General features: G+C 35.7%; 2 protein-coding genes and 1 long non-coding RNA gene across 4 annotated transcripts; 2 read left to right on the top strand and 1 right to left on the bottom strand.

Moving 5' to 3' along the window:
* Positions 1 to 1,538: 1,538 nt before the first annotated feature.
* Positions 1,539 to 5,156, top strand: LOC130714615 (uncharacterized). 2 transcript variants are annotated; one of them, XR_009011365.1, is made up of 2 exons: positions 1,539 to 2,885; positions 3,276 to 5,156. It is a non-coding gene; the product is annotated as an uncharacterized LOC130714615 (long non-coding RNA). The 2 variants fall into 2 exon arrangements; XR_009011364.1 differs by having other exon boundaries at positions 2,973 to 5,156.
* A 1,287-nt stretch (positions 5,157 to 6,443) lies between these two features.
* On the bottom strand, positions 6,444 to 6,869 carry LOC130712911 (uncharacterized). The gene has a single exon (XM_057562727.1). The coding sequence runs from the start codon at positions 6,867 to 6,869 to the stop codon at positions 6,444 to 6,446; it is 426 nt and encodes a 141-aa protein (XP_057418710.1).
* Positions 6,870 to 23,000: 16,131 nt separating this feature from the next.
* Positions 23,001 to 23,929, top strand: LOC130712910 (uncharacterized). Its single transcript, XM_057562726.1, has 5 exons — positions 23,001 to 23,162; positions 23,236 to 23,328; positions 23,421 to 23,522; positions 23,766 to 23,871; positions 23,922 to 23,929. The coding sequence occupies exons 1-5, from the start codon at positions 23,001 to 23,003 to the stop codon at positions 23,927 to 23,929; spliced, it is 471 nt and encodes a 156-aa protein (XP_057418709.1).
* Positions 23,930 to 23,989: the final 60 nt, after the last annotated feature.

Below are 23,989 nucleotides of genomic sequence, written 5' to 3'. Positions count from 1 at the left end.
TTTGTTTATCATAATTTGAAAAAAAATATGGTTTCCATCTATTTATTCAAAAAAATTGTTGCATATCTACTAGATTTCAACGTGGAATAAAAGTTATCTGTTTTATTATTATGCATTGATGCATTAGCTGAAATGTTTTCCAAAAAAAAAATGAAGAAAAAAAGGCAATCTGAAATTGACGTTATTTTTCCCTGTATAGTTTGGTTTTTTGTTTTACTTCACTTGTCCATGAGATAATTGTTATCATTCTTCCTATGGTTTTAATAACTTATTTCTCTTCTAAAAGAAAAAGAATATGTGAATTGAAGCACATCGTTTGGGAAGAATTTGGTTTGGAACTTATTCTCCTTTGTATTTATTACAAATTACAAATAGATTATAGATGCAAGATTGTGCAGATAAGTATATATCATGTTACAATTTTAGAAACTATCGTGAATCAGCTCAAGGTTGCTGATATTATGTTTGTTTTTACTAGACTATCAATGGCTTTGCTGAATTGCCATTGGTCTACTGGTATCTTTATTGGTTTTCTGATGTCTATTTAATGGGCTCACCATCTTGGATCCATAAAATCTGTTGTTGTTGCCTTGTCTGCGTTGATGTATACTGCATACCTGGAAAGTGTTTTCCTCAGAGGCGGTATATATTGTAGTGCATATCATGTTTATCTCCTCTCATTTATATCAATACAATTTATACTTTCAAAAAACAAAATTATTGTAGTGCATGGAAAGCCAGTACATATTGTTAAATCAGAATGATTTTGGGTTGGGATTGACTTTGCTTTTAGTCGTAAGAGAAATTGAGTTAGTTTTTTCTCTGGTTTGTATTTGCCTTCTTTTCTTTGCTCTTGCTTTCCCACTTGTATTGGGATGATGAAGGGATGATAGTGGGTAGGGTACTTTAGTACCCATCCCCATACCCACGTTTAAAAAGTACATGTACCCGTTCCCATACCCGCATGGATAACAACTTGAGTGCTCATCCTCGTACCCTCTGGGTGCGTATGTGCCTGTACCCGTACCGAATACCTGCAATTTAGTTAAATAAAATATAAGTTTTAATATATGCATTTTTCAATGGAAACAAAAATATGATTGCTATTATAAAATAAAAACACATTAATTAAAAATACAAAATTATCTAAATACTTAGCAAGTAAAATCATTAATTAAGTATAAATTCAACACATTGGTCTCAAAATATAACATAATAAAAAAATCAAAGAGTCTTCAAATACGTTTAACTTGTATGGACCGTGCTCCCGCTCTCCAAGACTTGCTAAAATAATAAATTAAGTTAGTTTAGTTTTAGTTTTATGTTTCAAAGTCAATATAACATAAACAAATTTAAAAAAATTATAAAAAAAATAAGATTCCCCAAAATATTGCAGTCTCTTCTCTACCAATAGAAACTACAACATAAGGAGAAAATAAAAATTATAGTTTTTATGAGAATCAAAGAGTATATATCTACTATATCTTAAAACAAAGTTCAACAAGTCATACATTTCACTATAGAATTGAGAATTTTTATCTGTTTGCAATCTAAGTTGGGCTTGCCTGTTTGTCTCATGATGTGTGGCCCATTTACTTGTTCTTCTCTTTTCATTCAAATCTAATTTCACGAACATGACCGAAGCTGCTCTCACTGTCGTTAACATCTTCACGAACATGACGAAAGATGACGTTGTTCCGCACCATCGTTACCAACTATACGCCCATGACGGAAGATAACGCTACGGATGATGATGCGATTCATAACCTTTGTCACCAACTATCCCACAATTTTCTCTTCTTCGTATTGTCATTCAATCCCATCGCCACCACATTGGATAGTCAAGCTCTCCTTCTACATCTTCAATTGTACCAATCTCTACCAGTTGAGAACCCTAATTTCAGTATTTGTGGGTTGTGCGCTCTTGCTTTTGTACGATGGGTTGTGTCGTGTCGTATTGATTTGATGAACGATTGACTGTGAAATTGCATGTGTTTGGTAGTGAGGCATGGCCCGCACAGGCTTGAATCAGTGATGACTGTATGGTGGTTGGTGGCCGAGTCCCTGTTCATGGTCAGTTTTTGAGTTTCCATCTTCGTGACTTCCTATTCTATAGTGCTCTTGAGATATGTTGCAATTTACTGCATATTCCCTCCCCTCAATTTCTACGTATGACTTCCATGTATGTATTCATTTTCTCTCAATCAAACCCTTTTAGTAATTTTCTCTTAATTCATTTGACTGCTACTCTATCTTATGAACATAGACTATAATCTACTTACATTTGTAACACACTCCCTTCATAAATTGGAAAAGAGAATGGTTGGGAGTGATGTGAGGGTATAAATTGAAAAAAAATACTATGGAGACTCCTTATAAAGTTCTCAGCTATCCCTTCCAGTTCAATGGTGTGGTTACACTGGGAAAAGAAATTTTGGCAGTGTGATGGGGAATATGTTATGTCTGGTTGTGTTTTTTTTTTAATATTTAAATGGATTTAGTAGTGATGATTTTGAGGTTGAGGAGGGTGAGAAAGGAGGAGCGAATGGTTGAGCTGAAGGGGAATGGGAGCATTTGGTGGCCATTGATAAATGTTTCAACTTATAGCTTGAAGAGCTGTTTAGAGCATATGCTTATTGTTGGGAAAGAGTCGATTGGGGATTGTGTATAAAATTGTGATGCTTGGGAATTTCCTGATTTTGGCTTTGAGAAGATTAGGGATGGTGGGGAATAGATGTACGAGGAGTTTGTTGCTAAGGTAAAAACTATTGGGAAACTGAAGCACCATAACATTGTTAAGTTGAGAGCTTGTTATTAGGCTCTTGATGAGAAGCTCTTTATCAGTGATTTCATCTCCAATGGGAATTTGGCCACTGCCCTTTGAGGTTAGTTCCTTCTTCCTTTTGTTGGTCATTGATTCCATTTGTTGCATTTAGTGTCACTTATATTTTTACTCTTTCCATACACAACAGAGTCGCAGGCTTGGGTTGGGGGAAAGAGTATACACAACAAACACGACAACTTCCACAAAAAAGAAATAGTCTTCTACTTATGAATATAGTTGTATCTCACCAAAAAGTCTCCTTTGCCTCACTTTCACTAAGATAGTCCTAAGGTGTTTGTTATCTATGCATATCTAACATATATGATTGTTGTACTCCAACATGACCTTCTTTCCGAGCTTTAATTTTCAGTTGAAAAAATACTTAATTATTTTCAATTGGAAAAATTTCAGTTGAGGCATGTGTTTGTTTGGTGTGTGGTTTCTCTTGCAGATATCAAAGTGTGCAGATTCCAAACAAAGGCAAGAGAATGAAAGAAATGCCAAAAATTGACTTACATGTGTTTGAGACTTTGGATATAGTAGTGATTATTTATTTTCTATTAAAAATAAAATTGATTGTGTTAGACTAATTCAATTTTAGCATATATTTTTTTAGTAGAAGGAATTGTACAATTTTTTTGGGTTGAAGTATGTAAAAAGATGCATGTGATATTTGTTTTTCATTTTCAGTGCAAAATTGATTTATTCAAAGGGAATAATGTCACTGTAGTATGAAACCAAATGTTACCATGGTTGTTTAAGCTATCCTGTTGTTGCTATGCCAAAAAGTGTTTGCCCTGCCCATTTAATAAAAGATATCTGACACAATCAATATATTTATGTGGGTTCTATACATAGCTAGAATATTGTATTCAAACTGTTTATTTTTTTTGAAAAAAAGATGTATAATTAATAGTAAAGCCTGAGCCAAAGAAGCAAACAGGAAAAGTACATGTTACAACTGACTATTCAAACCTTTTATATAATTCATGAATAGAAAACTACTATTTATTTTGATTTTTATAAAATTAGCACAATTTCAAACGTAGATTAGATAGTAAATAACTAATATTATGAAAAGGTAAAAAGTCATTTGTCATTTTTTTGTGATAGTATTATTTATACTATAATATGAAGTTAATACAAACTGAGGATCCATAGTTTTCAATGAAATCAAGTTTCCTTTGATTCTTTCCCTCTGTTTTTCTTTACCAATTTTCTATTAACATATTTGCTTTTACTTAATTATTTTGGTTTGTTGTTAGCTGAAGTTGATATGACATTTATTATTTACTATGGTTATGTGTCTTTCCATTGTCATAGAATTGAATCATGCTAGGGTGCATCACATGAAATGTAAAATGAAATGTCGTAATTCGCAAGGTATAGATTACAAAATAGTAATGCATTGTTCTTAAGGAAGTAAAGTTTTCTTTTTGGCCTTTTTCTGTGTTTTTTTCTTACCCCAATGTCCTTTTAAGATACACATTTCCTTCAATGTCATAATCTTATATTTAACTTTGTATGGCACATGGCTTATGATTAAAATTTATTTGCATGGGTACATGATGTTTATTATGATTGAGGCAAGACCGTAAAGATGTTGAAGTAAATTAAACGCAAGTTGGAGAAAGGAATCATGATGGCTTTTTGAAGGTTCAAAGGTGGTCCTGATTTTAATGGTTGAGTTGTGGGGCTTGGAGGAAATGAAAATGGTATTTTCAACGAGTGGGACGAACCTTGGAAGAAGATGAAACTAAGGTCCGCAGATGGAGGAATGGTGATAGAAGAAGATGAGGGTTTTTGGTTTTGTTTTCAGGTTCATGGAGGTTTAAATGTAGCTTCAATGGTTTCAATGTGGAAGATGATGGAGGATGAAGCCGAAAAAGAGAAGATAAGTGTTGATTATAGTTTGTCATTGGTTACGGGGCTTTGATTAATTGGGATATTTGTGAATTGTGGCTATAGTGGAATTGAGGAATGGAGTTGTGGTCATAGGAGATAAAATAGAAGGAATGGTTACTACATGGTGCCAAAAATGAAGAGATGCAGGAGATTAAGTTGTTATTTAGGGTTTTGTGGTTGGCTAAGGTGTGGATGAAAGTTGCATAACAATGGTGAAATAAGTGGTTCAAGATGATGGTGAAAATCCTCTCCCCCATAAAGATGTTGTCATGGGGGCATTGAGAGGGTCAATCTAAAATGTTTCCAGAGTGGCAAAACATAAGATATGTACTATGTACTCATGTTACTCAATAGGTGATTTGCTATGTTCCTTTAGCCACTCAACTTGTGGTTGCTTTAATTGAAATTCCTAACATATAAAAGATCATTGCATATTTTGTTTTGTAAAAAATTGCATATATGGTGAAAAACAATAAACCTAAGTATAAGTTTGTATATGTTATAATTCTTTACGGAAAAAACGTAAGATTCCAGTATAAAATTGTTTAATGTTTATGTATCCATATATTTTGCTTGACATTGAGTATCTATTTGCCTTATGTGGTCCATGACTTTTTAAACTGATACCAACAAAAAAGAAAAGTGACCCAATGCCCAACAGACACAATTGTAAATGTTATGCAATTGTAAACTATATTTGACATTGAACTGTTTATTTTTACTTTCAGAAGTATTGAGATGTTGCAAATAACAAATTTATGACCAAATGTAATTTTTTATATCATTGGTATAGGTTGAGACTTGCAACATTGAAAATAAATTATAAAAAGTATCTATATATATGCATAATAATATATAAATAAATAAATAATTAATCTAAACTTATATAATAGTAAAAATAATAATTAAAATGAGTACGATTTTAAATTGTTTTTCCTGCATCACACGAGTTGCACTCCAGGAGTAATAGATACTAAATTTTAAAATAGAATGTTAATTTGTTGATGTACTCTGCATTTTAGAATAAAACTTAAAAGACGTTTTTTTTTTTGAAATTTTAACAGACGGTTGTTAGAATTGCTCGTTTGTGCATTGCACGGGTTACTATCCTAGTAATATATTAAAGAGAAGACATAATAAAAAACCCCAACATAAAACATATACAGTTAGGGGTGGCAATACGGGCTAACGAGCCGGGTTAGGCCCAACCCGCCATAAGCCTGCCATAATGCGGGTTGGGTTGGGTTGGCCCACTTTCGGTTTTTTTTTAGATAAACCAGATAATATATTGATATGAAGTACAAGGGGTACTTCAACCCAATATAAAGATAGAAGAGATAAAAAACAAACAAGACAAAATATAAACCCTTGACAGATAAAGCTTTAGAATTGTGCCTCAATAAAGCAAAGAGTACACAATAAAAACCGATGTTACACCCCAAGAATTTGATTACAAATACCAAACTCTAATCCTTATCCAGTGTAATACTACTCCCTCACGGCTTTCATTCCAAGTCACAACACCTTAGACATCCAAAAGAAACAAATCATGCAGCAAGTTGAAATCAGCAAAGTCTTAGAAATCCTCTGGCCACAGTATTGTACTAAAAAGACAATGCAAGTCCACATACACCATATTCAACAGAATAGCAGCAGTCATATATTATAACCAATTCCTTCATAATGACAGCAAACAAATCCGTGGACTCATTTTTCACTCAAACCAAGAGTAAGAAAAATCAACCAATCGAGCTGTTAACCATTGCCATGACTTAAGTTGAATCTGCTCCAACATTTGAGCTGTATCCACCTCACCCCCTTTAAAAATTACCCTATTCCGCAGTCCCCACATGGACCAAATAATTGCCAACCAGATTGCAATTTCACCTAGTTTTTGTCCTTTACTACCTCCTGTGGAAGCAAATTGCAGTATATGTACCTCTAGTAATGGAATCTGAGCTGTAGAAATACCCAGCCAAGCATAGCATTCATACCATACCTGCAATGCATAACGACATGAAAAGAGCAGATGCGAGCATGTCTCCTCCTCCAACCCGCATAATGGACAAAGAGCTTCAGCAGCAGTATTTAAAACGCGTCTCTTGAGCAGATTATCTCGAGTCTGAATTCTTCCCAACATTACACGTCACGCAAAGGCTTTCATGTTTGAGGGTGCCGGCACAGTCCAAATCCATGAATATACAGGATCTGGTTCATCTAGAGATTGTCCCTGCAAAAAAACTTAAGAAGAGTTAACTGAAAAAGATCCTCCCCCTCCAATGTCCACAGCCATCTGTACCACTTATCCTCTACTAGTTGTGCACTACCCAAAACAACCATTAACTCCTCAAGGCATCCTACCTCCCTTCCTTGCAATCTCCTCCTCCATCGAAACATCCACCGCCACACCCCATTCTCCCACACGCCCATATCCTTTACTGATACTCGTTTCTGACATGACAAGTTATACAAGCTCCGAAACCGCAGTTCCAAACAACCAGATCCAAGCCAGTTTTCTGTCCAGAACTGTGTCTCATTTCCTTCGAATACAGTTTTCTGTAAGCTATGCTCAAACCAGGACTACCCCTCTCAAAGCGAGTCAACTGAACTTCCTTCCACCATGAAGACTGACCACATGTATTAAAGTTTGCCTTAACCACACGACACCACAAGCTATCAGACTCTGTCAAGAATCTCTAGTTCCACTTTCCTAAAAGCGCCATATTGAACAACCTCCAATCCTTTAAGCCCAATCCTCCATGATCCTTTGGTTTACACACCTCCGACCATTTAACCCAGTTAATTTTATTATCCCCTTCTACTCCTTCCCAAAGGAATCTCCTCATAAGTCCAGTACAAATTGTAAGTACACCTACTGGAACTTTAAAGAAGGAAAGGAAAAATAATGGTAAGGCAGATAAAATACTCTGTATAAGGCACACCCAACCCCCAAATGAAATATGTTTCTGCTTCCAAGAGGACAAGCGCCCTTTCATCTTCTGAATAACTGAGTCCCATAAAGCCAGACTCTTCAGTCTGCCTCCCATAGGTATTCCCGGATACACAAAAGGAATAGACATAATTTTTCCGTGAAGAATAGCTGCAAACTGCCCCAAGCTATGTCGGTCCACTGCCACCCCTGCCGGCTTACTCTTATGAAAATTGACTTTAAGCCCAGAAATAAGCTCAAAGCACCGCAATACACATATAATTGTCTGCACATTCTGGAATGTTGCATCTCTAATAAATACTGTATCATCTGCAAACTGTAGCATTGAAACACCAATATCTGAGTCTCCCCCAAACGCAAACCCCATAAATCTGCCCATACGTACTGCTTGCGCAAAGAAACTGGTAAGGCCCTCAGCTACTATCAGGAATAAAAATGGGGCAAGTGGATCCCCCTGCCGGAGACCCCTCTTCATACTGAACTCCTCACAGGGACTCCCATTCACTAGCACAGATACAGAAGCTGATCTGAGACAATTCAGAATCCACTTCCTACTAAAGTGCATGCTTCCCATCATATACTCTAAAAACTCCCAACTCACAGAGTCATATGCCTTCTCATAGTCAACTTTGAAAATAAGTGCTTCCTTCTTCAACTTTTTGGCAGCATGAAGGACTTCATTAACTACCACCACGCTATCCAACATATTCCTCCCCCCCAGAAAAGCAAACTAATTATCACTAATGACCTTGGACAATACCGTCCTCAGCCTTGATGCCAATACCTTTGAAACCACCTTATACATACACCCAATCAGAGAGATAGGCCTGAAGTCATTTAAGCAACTTTCGGTATATGGGTTAAAAGTCTCAACCCAGCCCACATTTTGATGGATTGACGGGTTGGCGGGTTAGCCCACTTTATGTAACATAAAAAATGATTATATAGCATTTCACACCACAAAATTATCTTCTTTAATTATAGCACTAGAAAAAACCCAAATTACATCCCTGTGGGCGCATTGACATTCCAGGGAACTACCATTAGACATAAAAAATCAAGCAATGTTTGTCTTGTGACAATTCCTGTCATTCCTTAATGTTATCGATAAACATTAACATTCTATGCACTAGAAGTTTCATTACAAACAAAATAACTAGAAGTCCAGAAAACAATGTCAAAGTCACATAAATAACACAAGTCACATAAATAACACAAGTCACAACTCATAGCTGTCTTTTAAAACAGCAAAAAAGAAAATCAAAGTCTAACAATCTCACAATAACAAAGTATTAGTTTAAAACTTCTAAGTTCTAACATAATCTTAGTTCAAAATATTTGGTATTGGAAGAAGATGCATCCGCTTTCTCATCACTCATTACCACCACCATCACCATCTTTCAAATCTTCACCATCATCATCATCATCTATATATAACCATTGAAGAACTAAATGATTAAATTCGTACATGCTTACAAAAATAATGAAGTAACAAATAATTTCATTGAACTAAATAAATTACCTCCACCAACAAAACCATTCAACCAATTTTGAGCACACATCAAAGCTTCCACATTTTTGGATAAAAGTCGACTTCTATACTTGTTAAGGACATATGAACCAATGCTGAATGCAGATTCAGATGCAACAGTAGTAAGAGGAATGCAAAGCAAGTCACGTGCCATAATTGATAGCTCAAAAAATCGACTATTATTTTCTTTCCACCACTGCAACACATCCAAATCTTTATTATCCCCAAAACTCAAAGATGGCTCATCAAAATAAAGATCAAGTTGTGACTTCCCCTGTGTCATGGCAACCTTCTTCTTGTGCTTATCGAGTTCCTATTAAATATTTGGCTTAAATGGAATTTTGAACCCCCAAGTTTACGATTTGTGCGATTGCTAACCCCAATCTATTTTTTCGACGATTCGGGACCCTAATCTTTCAAAAAGATGCACTTTTGGACCTTCCGTCAAAATTTGGACGGTTTTTGCTGAGGTGGCCACGTCAGCAGGCCACGTGGCGTGCCACATCATTAAATAAAATAAGAACATGGAAAAATAGGGTGGAAGAGATCTGACCCCAGGATCTGGTAGTGGCAAAACAACACTTTTGCCAGTTGAACCACTTAATGACTTAGATATATTGTGAACAAATTAATACATATACCATATTTTCTTCTTCTTCATCATCAATGTCAACTTCATCTTCTTCATACTTCAATAACCAGAAACAATAACAAAAACCAACCCTTTTTCTACTCACTCGATTCCAAACAAGAATATTACAATCAAACGCACAAATCCAAACATGAAAAATCCAACCCCTTTTACTTCTGGGTTGCTTTGACTTTGTATCCTCTGCACAATTATGGTGCTTCTATGAAGATTCATGTGCCCCCAATGTTTTTCACTTTGTGTTTGACTGAGTGAAACTTTGACAAAGGAGAAGGTGGATCGCTAGATGGCGGAGAAGAACGACCATGGGAACGGAACCATGGGAGAGGATGACGAAGGCGATGGCGATCTCCGCCGAGCTCACTCTGTTGCTCTGTCCCTGTTGTACTCTAGTTACTGGGCTTGGTTCTTTGAGGAAGAAGAAGAAGCCAACAGTGTTGAGTGGAAGAACAATGAGAGAAGGTTCTGGTTAGGGAGGAAGGAGTGCATCGAAGGGGAAGAAAGAGGATTTGGGGTGGAGTTCTCGAAGGTATGGTGGATGAAGAAGCCGAAAGGGGTAGATGAAGAAGAAGAAAAGGGGCTGGCTATTGTTTCTGGTTATTGAAGTATGAAGAAGATGAAGTTGACATTGATGATGAAGAAGAAGAAAATATGGTATATGTATTAATTTGTTCACAATATATCTAAATCATTAAGTGGTTCAACTGGCAAAAGTTTTTTTTTGCCACTACCAGGTCCTGGGTTCAAATCTCTTCCACCCCATTTTTCCATGTTCTTATTTTATTTAATGATGTGGCACGCCACGTGGCCTACTAACGTGGCCACATCAGCAAAAATCGTCCAAATTTTGACGGAATTAGACGGAAGGTCCAAAAGTGTATTTTTTTAAAAGATCAGGGTCCCGAATCGTTTAAAAAATAGATGGGGTTAGCAATCACATAAATAAAAAAACTCGGGGGTTCAAAAGTTCATTTAAGCCTAAATATTTCACAAGTCATGCATGTTAATAACAAAGAAAGATATAATTTAACCATTAAAAATTGAAACTATTACTTTATAATACCATAATAAAAGAACTTACATCATACTCTGTATCCTGAGAAACCCTCTGAGTCTGAGAAGTATTTTGCATAGAAGTAGCATGTATGCTAGTGTACTTCTCAAATAGCATGTACAAGTTTCTCTTTACTACTTCCAACTTTATTTCAAAAGTGGAAGTATCAACTTTTTGAAAACAATAGCTCAACGACTCCAACTTCACCCTTGGGTCAAGAGCTGCTCCCATTGCAAGAACAGAACTATATACACTCCAATATTTCCTAAACTTCTTATGCATTTTTGTAGCCATCGCCTTCAAGAGTTCATCATCATCTCCTAAAGTATCAAGAAGTGCACACTCAATCTTCGAAACTTGCATAAAATACAAGTTGGCAGTAGGATAGGATGTGTCTGAAATCAAGGTTGTGGTAGTATAAAAAGGTTTAAGAAAGTCATGGAGTTTTTGTGCTCGTTTCCACTCTTCTGCTGTAGGAGAATTTGCGATATCATATTTATCATCATACTTATGGAGTTTTGCAAATGCATTCTTATATGGCAAAGTTGATACTAGCATCATGTAAGTAGAGTTCCACCTTGTAGGAACATCTTTGTACAAGGCGGTAGAAGTATTAATACCACATATCTTTTCAACGCATAACATAAATTTGATCTTTCTACCTTCTGAACCTCTCACATACTTGATGCTCTCCCTAATTTTGGAGAAGACACCAGTACCTATATGTAACCCGTCTTGGACAATGAGATTCAAGATGTGTGTTTTAGAACATCGCAAGTGAAGAATTGTCCATCACATAACAATGAGTTTTCCACAAAAGTGTATCTTTCACTTGTTTTACCATGGCAACATTAGCAGCTGCATTATCTAAAGTGAGACACATAATCTTCTTATTTATACCCCAATCATTCAAAAATTCAAGTATCTTCCAAGCCAATACGGGTTCATCATGAGGGGGTGGCAAGTGACAAAAGTCAATGATTTTACTTCTCAACTTCCAATTAGAATCAACATAATGCGCAGTCAAACAAATGTAACCCTCAGTTGTACAAGATGTCCACAAATCAGAAGTTAGAGATATTCTAGTAGGAATACTAGAAAACTCTTTTTTAAGCTTCTCTTTCTCTCTCATGTAGATTTTCATGACATCCGCCTTAATAGTATTTCTAGTAACAAGAATAGAATTTGGATTCAAGTAGTTAATCAAACTTCTAATTCTCTTAAAATCAATAAATTTAAAAGGAAAATCATGCTCAATGACTGCACAAGCTAGCATATCACGTACCACCAAGGGATCAATCTTTCGAGCCGCCAATTTACCTTGCATATCCATAATGATTTGACCAACATCAGCATGATCTAATCTAGTCCAAACTTTTGCATGACGGCGCAAGGTTGATGTACCATAATCTCCACCGCATTTATATTCAGCTCTGCAACCATTGCATGTTTCCCTCTGAATCCCATAATCCCCACGTCCTGTTATGGTGAATTTTTGCCACACATCGAAAGTTAATGCTTTAGGCCTTTTTGTGCCCTTTCCAAGTACAAGACTTTCGGGTTCTTCATTTTCCTCATCTTCCATATCAGCGTCAACATTGATAGGATTTGATATATAACCAGAACTGCCCATGCTATTTGTTGCCGTAAAACACAAATTAAAGGACTTTAATAAAGTGGCAAACAAAAGGGCTAAAGGTTGCAAAAGTATAATTTATATTGAGGAAGAGAAGGTTGAGCACTGGACTAGGCGAGACCCCAGGGACGCTTGTCTCAGGGCGGCGCGCGAGCCAGGGAGTTGGGTCTCCCCCGAGAGGCCCAACTGGCCCACTGAGGACGATTAGGGACGCTAGGCCCAACCCCATGCCTATAAATAGGGGCGGTTACCAATTGTAAGGGACTCTTAGCTCATTTGAGAAATAACAAGCTTGAAATTCAGTTATACTCTCTCCCTAAGCGGTTACTCTCTCTCTCTCTCTCTCTCTAGATTCTCACATTGCAATCCTCTCACTCTAGATACTATACCTTATCTCTATGTTCTTGGCTGGAACAAGCGCGCTTGCAAACATACATAAAACAAAGTAACAGACCATGAAAACAATTAAATTCTTTTTTTTTTGTCCTTTTCATTATAGTCAAATTTGGAAGCAATAAAATCTTGTAGTTAGATGGTACGTGGTCCACATTCTAAAATTGACCAGTGAGAGATTAATTTTATGATCATGATAAGGACTAGCAGTTTAATACTAACCAATTGATTTCAGAAATAAGTATTCATTGCCAATTCTTTTCAGACTTCATATATCACTCTTTGTCTCCTTCGTCCTTATATTACTCCACTATATGCTATCAAATTTCTTGTATTCCTAGAATTACATAATTACTTCATTATGTACGGACGGTGATAACAGAGTCCGGGATATGTAGTTGCTAAATTCAATAGATGTTCTTTTGTAGTGTTAGTGCCACAATGAAATAAATTTGTCTATTTTCCTTAAGTGTTCACCGTTTTGAACAACCTCTATATATATATATATATATATATATATATATATATATATATATATATATATATATATATATATATATATATAGTGTCATGGCCACCACTATGCACACAAATCCACCAGACCCAACATCCATTCCAAAATCAACGCCATATTATATTTAATTATTCATGACTAGAATCATCAATTAAATGGAGTGGGGGTGAAGAATAAAGTTGAGTTTCTAAACTCCATGGAGACAGAAGAGAAGACATGTAGAAACACACAGAAAAAAGCATGTGGGGGTGAAGATCGTTTACCTGGGGCGAAGATCAATGGCGAGATGAATGCAGCAAGATCGGAATGTCCGTCGATGGGTGTAGCGGTCCCCGACAAGACGAACGACGGCAGTGATAGTGTCTGGCGGCAAGCACAATGAAGCGGTGAGAGAGCAAGGTGAAAAAGAGATAAGTCGTAATGAAAGTAAAAAAACAGAACCCTAAATTGTAACTAAGTTAAAATCAGAAAAAGAAAAAAAAAAGCAAATTTGACCTTTAAAAAAAAGGTGCTGGCCCGACGGGCTGACCCGTCATAACCCGCCTGAAAAGTGGGTTCGAAAACGGGTTCTAAGTAAGTATATGGGTTGAAATTTCAAACCCAACCCGCCAAAAAAAGGCGGGCCAAATGGGCTGGCCAAGCGGGTCTGGCCCATATTGCCACCCATATATACAACATTGAAAGAATCTTATAAACATGCGTTTATTATGTTATCTAGTTTTTGCCAAATAATATAAAGAAACAGTGTAGTTGTACAAAAGATTCTCCAAGTTCTATTTTAGAAAGTGATAGTGGTGACAAAGGAAAAAAAATAGAAAAAGAAAACAAGAGAGGAAACAAAACAGAATAAAGGCTACAGGCCAAAACAACAACAAAATAAAGCAAACTATCTAGCAAGGTAGTAAGCAACAGCTTGATAAAAGGACCAATGAGCAGTAAAATTATAATCAGTGAAAATAAAGTTAAGGTTGTAGTGGACCATTTAAGAATGGCCTTGAACTCTTCACATCTACCACCTTTCTTTTTCCTTGCGATGGAATGACAACTGCAAGGTGAAAGTTGTACCATATTAGTCTCTCACAATATCGGATTCAATATCTTATAGTTGGGCATCAAGTTGCTAACTTGTTTTTTATGTTAGTTTGACATTGTTGAATTTAAATTTGAAAATTAGTTTTTATCTTATCTTAATATATGTAAGATTAGGGCTTTAGATTACAAAAATTATTTCTCATATTAAGGATGTTGTCTGGTTTGAGATCGCAATGAATAACTCCAACGCGATGAATGCGAGAAAGTCCTTTGAGAAGCATGTGGGTGTAGACTCTTGCTTCGTATTCAAAGATTTACCTCTTTCTGTTTAAATCTCCAAGAGAACTGTAAGGTGTAAACTCCATCAAGAGGTTGTAGGTGAAATGACCTTTCTCCAAAGTGTGTTGGACAAAATAGCATTGAATGATTTCTTCACAACAAGTGAATGATTTCTTGATTCTTTCTTCCCTTTGCAGTCAAGAATGGCCTTGAACTCTTCACAACTACCACCTTTCGTTTTCCTTGTGATGAAATGACAATTGTCAGATAAGCAGTTGCAGAGGAACCATTGCCCAATGTTCTTAACTTCGTCCACACAAGCACACGCATCATCATCATATTTTCTTTCTAACTTTCTTCTCCACCAATTGTATTTTATTTTCTCCCAAATAGAGGAAGAGAAACTTGTTGTATTTATATTTAGGTTTTAATATAGAAACGTATCTAAAAAGATATATTTTCCAAAAAAAAAAACTATAAAAATACACTAGTCTAATATTTCTTACCTTTGTTGTCATGTTTTAGCCAACTTTGTGCACACATAAGTTCCTCCAAAGTATCTTCATGAAGCCTAGAATGATGAGGACTCAACAATCTTCCTCCTGTGCTAAAAAGCAGATTCTGAAGCAACAATGGAAATTGGGATGACTAATATATCCTTGGCAATTTTTCGCAAAATAGGACACTTGATCCCATTTGTTTTCCACCATCCAAGAATGTCAAAGGTAGATTACCTAGGCCACACTTTCTCTTCCAAATAGAGGTGTACCTCTGACTTAGATAGTATATCATCTGAATCATTGATAAATAAGTCATAACCACTAAAAAGATTGTTGACATCAAGTTTATCCCAATTTGAGTCATTGTCATTAAATTTCTCAACTGAATTTTCTACTAACCCAATGTCTTTAGATTGACAATCTTCAAACAATGAATAGCATAGTTTCTTCACATTGTTAATTTGAACTAAAGATGCGCTTCCATAAAGCCTGGGAAAGAAGTATTCTAAAAGCTTTAATTTATATCTTGGATCCAAAACAATGGCGATCCCCATGATTCCATGTATTACCTGCAATATTTCTCAAATTTTTCAACCATCTTTGAAGATATCTTTCTAATAGCCTCAATAGAGCAAGTCTGTCAATGTTGCAAAGAGAGCTTTATCTCACAAAACAGTGGGAAGAATAAATTTGTTGTAGGATATTGTGTCTCAGAAAATATATCAGTTGTATGATGAAATACTTCCAAAAGGCTCTCGTAATCAAACGAATGAAAACATCTTTATAATCAACAACAAGCATTTGATAGGTAGAATTCCATCTAGTTTTACAATCAATGATTAGTTTCCTTGTGATAGAAACTTTGATATGACGTGTTGCTTCCTTAAAATATTGCTCTATTTTAGGTGTGGTTGTCTAAAAAATAACATTGTTTTCAACTTTTTCTATGCCACCTTCAAGAACACTTAAGTCATCTTGAGCAATTAAATTCAAAATATGTGCGCAACACCTCATATGAAATAATTGTCCATCAAGCATAAGAGCAGTGCAATCAAGGTTGATCAGCAGTGAATTAACAAGAAAGTCATTAGTGCTACAATTATCCAATGTAATGGTGGACAATTTTCTATCAACATTACAATCTAGCATGCATCCTACCAAAAATTTAGTAAGGGCTTCAGTCGTGTGTGGACATTCTACATACACAAACCTATTATGCAAAATAATTTGTCACACATTAATAAAAATAAACAAATATATAGTTAAGATAATTCATCATCACAATAATAAGAATCAAAATAATTAATAAAAATTAAGTGAAATATTGATCAAACCTTAAGATGCGATTTTGCATATCTCACTCTCCATACCTCAAGATGTTGTCCACATGTCAGTTGTTAAAGCAATTATGCTGCTAATCTTATCCAATATTCTCATATTCTTTAACTTTTCATTTTGGTAGAGCTTGAGAATATCACTTTTCACTATGTTTCGACTAGGAATCTTGAATAAAGATTGAAGACCTTCAGAGTATGCTCAAAATCCCAAATGATCCACAATAGAAAGTGAGCACTCATGAAGTATGATCATACAAGGAAGGTCTTTTCTTGATTTCTCTGGATCAAAATAATAATTACTTAAATAAGATGATGACTCATATATCCTTTTGTTGGATTTATTAATCCGGTGTTACCCTTAGGATTTGATGTGTTTAACATCCCACTCCATGACGCTTAACATCACAGCCCTTTGAGGACTTTGTGCTATAAGAAAATAAAGTTGCGCCCTCACTAACAGCAATTGCTTCTAGCGTTGTGGTAAGCGCTTGATCCAATAAGTGGTACCAGAGCAAGGTCATGGGTTCGAATCCCCTGGCTAACACTGGGGGAAGATTGTTGGATTTATTAATTCATCGTCGCCCTTAGATTTGATGGGCTTAGCATCCCACCTCATGGCGCTTAACATCGCAGCCCCTTGAGGACTTTGTCCTATAAGAAAATAAAGTTGCGCTCTCACTAACAACAAATGCTTTTGGCATAGTGGTAAGCGCTTGATCCAATACTTTTCTATTCTTTTAAAAAAAGAGATTGTCTGATATCTTTATAAGGCTTTCTCTTACAAGTAGCAAAATGCTTAAGCAAATGATTCGTCCCGTCAGTTCTTTTACCTGCAAGAGGCTTGTTGCAATAGTTACATATTTCATTTTCTTCTCCATTAACTACTTTTTTCTTGAAGTGATTCCAGACAGCAGAACTCTTTCTCTCTTTCCATCATCAGCCAGTTCAAATTCACTACCACCCACAGAAATAATAGGAGCGTCATTTTGGGTTTTTGATTGACTTTGAACAACAGAACATTCCATGGGACTAGGTTCACTTTCATGTTGAGTGGTGGAAGTAACCACTGCCATAGAAGGAAGACTACTTTTAGAATCTTTAGATGAAATTTGTTCAGATGAATTTTCCATTGGAGGAGGAGGGAGTTTGGAATGGAGTGAAAAAGTAATAGTATATGGGAAAGAAACTTGGCCTGATGATGAAATAAGGATGGTATCAGAAGTTGAAAAGAGTTAGTGGGAGGTGGAAATGTCATAATCTTAAATCTTCTCACAATTATTAGAATGAGCTTTTCTAGGATGCAAACTTGGTAATTTCCAATAAGTTTCTTGGTAATTGTCAATCAATTGATTAATATTTTCAACTTCTTACTAATTTAAGATATACTTTTAATTTAGGGTTAATCCTCTACTTGGTCCCTGTGGTTGTGTGGCCGTCTGAAATTAGTCCCTCCCCGGAAAATTTGAAAATCTAAGTCCTCGCGTTTGGAAAGTGTGTGGAGCAGGTCCTCGCCGGAGTTGGGAGCTCCGGCGAGTGATGATTAGGCTTGCTGACTAGATAAATTTTTCTGATGTGGCATTAAAAAAAATTAAATAAAAAAAAATAAAAATAAAAATCCCTTAATTATTTAACTTACCCTAATTAACCCTAAACACAAACTTAATCCTAATTAACATACTAACAAGCCTAATCAGCAAGCCTAATCTTCATCCTCTTCATCTTCTATTCTTCATCTTCATAAAAAACCAAGAACACAAAATCATGAAAATCCAAACCCAGAAATAATCATAAAAAACCCAAACTAGGATAACAACAGTAAAAATCCAAACTTGTTTCACGACATCACCAACCCACCAATCCTAACCCCAAAATGATGATGATGATGATTAAGTTTGATGAGCAAAGAACCAAACCAAAATAGAACCAAATCAGCATCTTCTACCCCATTTTTGCATTGAACCTGCATCAAAGCCACACAAATCCCAGAATCTGAAGCACGCAGCAATTCCCACCATCGTCGTGCCTCCATCGCGTCTGACCCACATAGCTACCATTGCAGCCCCTCTCGCGTCGAAGCTTCTTCTCCCCTGGTTCCTCTCTTTCTCTCAGATCCAAAATTTACTTAGGAACCAACCAACAAAGAGAACACCCATTAGGCAGCACCTCCGTCCTCCTCTTCTCCTCCTTCTTCTTCCTGAACTGGTGGAGAGTTTTGCAGATCCGTCCACATCCACTCAGAGTCGATCTTGGGCGTCGATCTGAGTCTGAGAGTGAGGGAGTCTTCCTCTGTTGATTTCCAACTCGAGAGATCTGGTGCGTCAATTTGCTGAGTTTGATTGTTGTTGTTGTTGAGTTGGATTGCATGTGGTGGGGTGGGTTGCGATGGGTTCTGGGTGGGGGTGGGTTTCATGGGTGGGTCGCGGGTGAGGGAGGGATGGCCGGGTTCAGAAGCTCTGTTTTGGAAGATGTGAGGGTGGGTTGCGGGTGAGGGAGGGTTGCGGGTGAAGAAGCTGGAGCAGGAACACGGATCTGTTGAAGGAGGTGATGAGGAAGAAGATGATGTGATGGAGAAGATGAAGATGATGAACATGGAGATGAGGAGCAGGAACACGGATGTCTTTAACTTCACCAATTTTTTGTTTTTGATTTTGGTAAATTGATTTTGTGAATTAGACTAGGGTTAGATAGTTAATTAGATTTTTTTAGTTAATTGGATTAATAAATCTGAATTCTATTTTATTTTTTATTTATTTTTAAAATCCACGTCAGCGTTTTTATCCCAGTCAGCGAGCCAATTCACCACTCGCCGGAGCTCCGGGCTCCGGCGAGGACCTGCTCCAGACTTATTGCAAACGAGAGGACCCAGATTTGCAAATTTTCCGGGGAGGGACTAATTTCAGACGGCGAGACAAAGACAGGGACCAAGTAGACGATTAACCCTTTAATTTAACCAAATTTTCGGTTTCTAACATAATTTTTCAGTTTCAATTAGATATACTTTAAATTTATATCAATAATCTCTTTACAATAAAATTTGATATGTCACCAAGTTTGAATAAAATTTTAAATATATCATTTAAATTATATAGAAAAGTTTACGATATGTTTTATTATATATATATAATATATATATATATAATGTGTGCGGGTATGGGGCGAGTGTGTACCATATACTACCCGTACCTGCACCCGTACCCATTAAATTTTGTGGGTATTTATCCATACCTAACTCCCTATCCATATAGCGGGTTTTGACCTTACCTATTTTGAGTATTTTTTGCGGGTACCCAATGGTTCTCAGACCCATTGCCATCCATTGATGCACTCCTAGTGCCTTTTTTATAATACAATTTCATTGGCTTTCAAAAAAAAAAGGCAGCTAGAAATTTTAGATAAAAGATACTATTTTAAAGGGAAACACAAGATTTCAACTCCGCAATTTGTAAACCAATGTCTTGTGAATATTGACATGAATTTTGATACCCTAAATTAGACCAAATAATTTATATATATATACTCCCTCCGGTCATATTTATAAGCAACAAAAAAAAATTCACATAGTTTAAGAAATGTAGTAAAACTAGATAAAATGCATTAAATTTGTCTTGAATCAAAATAAACTTTCAAAATTACCCTTTGTTATTCATGTTGGAAAGTGGGAAAGAGAGAGAATAATTAATGAGACACATTCTACAAGTTAGAATTAATAAGGGCATCATTGGAAATAAATAATTAATATAGTTCAAACTTTCATTTGGTTCTTATAAAAAGGACCAAGATTTTTCTTCTCTTTCATGCTGATAAATAGGACCGGAGGGAGTATATATATATATATATATATATATATATATATATATATATATATATATACTAAATGACCAATGTTAAATAAACATAATATAAAATTGGGTTTCATTATTGTCGTACAATCTAGTTGAGAAAAATAGTTACAGCTTTTTTTTTGCTGCATTGGAAAAAGTTACAGCTTTTGATCAACTAAATATATGAGTAATTATTCTATTTTCATAGATTTTAATATACATTTTTTGATATCTATATTTTTGTGCTTGATAGAATGTCAAATAGTGACATTAGAGTCATTTTATTTTGTCAAATGGAAAGTAAATATATGTCAACTTTTTTATCTTAAGAAAACAAAGTAATTTCCTTTAATTTTTTTTAAAAAACATACAGATTTATAAAAAGAAATAAAACATAAAGAGAACAAAACAGAGGACAAATGTGTTTGTTCAGAATAAAAATAAAAATAAAATCAACGATTGGAAGTTCTATAACCTGGGCATCCATGAGAACCATGTCAACTGGATGTGGACGCTTGCAGTCATTAAACATCGGGTACTCCACATTCTTAGAATTCTCACAACTTTCCATGATTCTTTTGAATCATTGATGTTGGAAACATGACCAACAACAAAAGCCATACTTGATAAGAAATTTGAGAGTAATGTCGAAGTGTGGGTTGGAATTCAGTGTTTGTAGTCTATTTATAAACAGTATGAGAGCTTGAAAGAAGCTTGTAGTTGCCACACAAAGAGAGAGCGGTAAAATTATAAATCATATTGAGTAAATTTTTTGGTAGTGTTTGTTTGGTAGATTTTTGTAGTGAAATATAAATATATTGCATGTGGGTATCTACTGCCAACTTGAAGAACCAATCACGAAGGTGAACGTATGGTAATCCATACCATGGAAGGCCACATCAGCTTAGTAGAAAAATATTGATTGTCTTGCATGTATGAATTTTTTAATGTGAATGTGTGAAAGTGGCAAATTGAAGATCAGCAACGAAATGAAACACAAGGAAAGATGTTGGAAAGATGAGGAAGATAGTTGCGTCGTGGACGAATCACTGCCAAAAATTCTGGTAGATCTCCGGTGCAATTCATTGCCGGGTTGGCTCTTCAAGGTTAACACAGCCGACTACAAGGTATTGTGCACTCAAAACCTTGATGTGCTAGAGTCTCTACAACAATGCTCAGAAAAACAAAAGAGAGAAATATATTTTCGTTTATTTTATTTTTACATCCCCTTGGTTCTCAATTTTCAGCATTTATACCATAACCACTCTTATAATATAAACCAATGCACCCATTTGCACACTTCCAACGGTTTATAAGAGCAAACAAAGATATAAAATGCCATTAAAATCATACATGTCATAATATATATTAAATAAAATAGAATGTAACTGATACGTTACATTCCAATATATTAACTCAATTAAGAATAATAAAAAAGGTTGAAACAAAATTACTTAGTGTCATTTATCCTTCAAAAGATTCAAGGAAATGTTGCCATGTAGGATTGGTTGAATGTGGTGACACTACTAGAAAACACGGGATTTAGCGGCGGTTGAAACCGCTAAATGTTTTACTTTGAGGCGGTTGGGCAACCGATGGGAAATGGACTCGGTTGTTTTAACTTACTGGCGGTTGAAACCGCCAGAAAATTATTTATAGTTAAAAAAAAAACTAAAAAAACTAAACCTATTATTTCAGATCCAAATCGCACCTCACTCCTCAACCTCACTCTTCACTCATTCATTCTCTCTCTGTTCATTCTCTCTCACTGTCCTCCACCACCGTTCTCCACCACCGTGCTCCGACACCGTTCTTCGCCACCGTTCTCTGCCGTCGCCGTTCTCCGCTCTTTGGCAATCGTCCCTCTCCCTCGGCACCATTGTTCTCCGCCACCTCCGATCTATTCGATCTCCGCCATCGTTCCCCACCGTCGTTGTTCTCCGCTCTTTGGCAAGGCGAGTTTTATTCAATCATCTTTGTTTTCTTCGATTGCAAATCTGAGATAACTCTTTACTTTGATTTCAAATCTGAAAATCATTGATCTCTTCACTTTGATTTCAAATCTGAAAATCTAGGGTTGTGTGTAGTCTGGTTTTAACGACTCTTAGCTATGCTGAGATGCATGGTCTATAGTTTTATAGGTTGATAGTTGTAGTGTTTATGGTTTTTGTAGGATGAATAAAGGTAATATATAGGGTTGAGTCTATACATGCTAATACTGAAATGTTGTAGTTCAAAGCCACATGTTAATTGCATTATAATTGTTGAATTAGTGTTGACTGTATTTTTCTCCAGTCAACACAATGACTATACAGATTTTTCTAATAATCATACAATATGATTGTAAATTAAGTATTATATTATCAATTACATAGGAAGCTAATGAGGATTAGTGAATGCTTTAGTGTTGTTAGTGGAATCTGGATTAGTTTTGACACACATAAGAGTAATTTTCATGCTTTCTTTGCTTCTGATACTTTCCTGACCTTCCTCTTCTATCTGAGGGTACAATTATATGTCCGTGTGATAAATGTGGTTTTAAGAAGTGGAAGACTCGACCAGAACAAGCTTTATGATGGATATGGGGAAAAAATGGAGGGAGAATAGGATACGGTTGTTCCACACCAAGTTTGACAAGACATTAAGTCGTGAAGAAAATATCAGAAATCCTCCATTGTCAATTCCACCAACAGAGTGGGCTGCCTTTATAGATTATCGATTGGAAGAGGACACTATGGTATTATTTTATTTAAATTTTAAATGGTTTGACAATCACAATGAAACTTACTTTATTTGGTGCTTGTGTGTAGAAAAAAAGCAAACAAAATGCAGCAAATAGAGCAAAGCTTACGATTAACCATACCGGTGGCTCTAAGAAACTAAAGAGAAGAAGTGAAGAGATTGTAAGTATTTTGAAATTATATGTTAAATGTAGTTAGACATTTTATCCCTATTTTGTGTACTTAACATTTAAAATTGTGATTCTCTCCAATAGATGAGTCAAACTGGGAAACCAGTGAGTAGGGGCACCTTATATATAGAAACTCAAAAGAGAAGGGATGGGAGTTACATTAATGAAGAGGCTCGACAAGTTTGTGTAAGTATTTATCTCTCTCCTTATGTTTATGTTGAAGTTTAGCTTCAAATGTAAGTGATTATGTTGAAACATCTGCACTTGTTTACTTGACATCTGAATTTCTGATTTGATTATGAGAAAAGAGAAACTGATTTGAACATGTTATTAGGATTTGTCTTAGAAGTAGCGTCTGAGTTTATGAGTCTTTAACTGGTTCATGTCATGATAAATAATAATGGATGTTTTTGCTAATACATTGTGTAGGAGAAGATTGCTGAAATTGAGAGTCAGGGAACTGCTCCTGTAGAAGTCACAATTGATGACTCTCTTGGACAAGTAAAGGGAGCAGAACATTATGGTCGTGTCCGAGGTGTCAGCTTTGGAGCTTGCCCTTCACAATTTTTTGGATCTAAATACCAGCGATTTAATGGTTCTTCTAGTAATCCAATTGACCATAACCGTATTACTCAATTAGAAAATGAACTCAA

The sequence above is a fragment of the Lotus japonicus genome, chromosome 4 (genome assembly GCF_012489685.1).
Source record: "Lotus japonicus ecotype B-129 chromosome 4, LjGifu_v1.2".
NCBI classification, from domain to species: domain Eukaryota; kingdom Viridiplantae; phylum Streptophyta; class Magnoliopsida; order Fabales; family Fabaceae; genus Lotus; species Lotus japonicus.
Note: the sequence above shows the minus strand (reverse complement) of the source record. Positions and strands in the feature narration are given on the sequence as shown.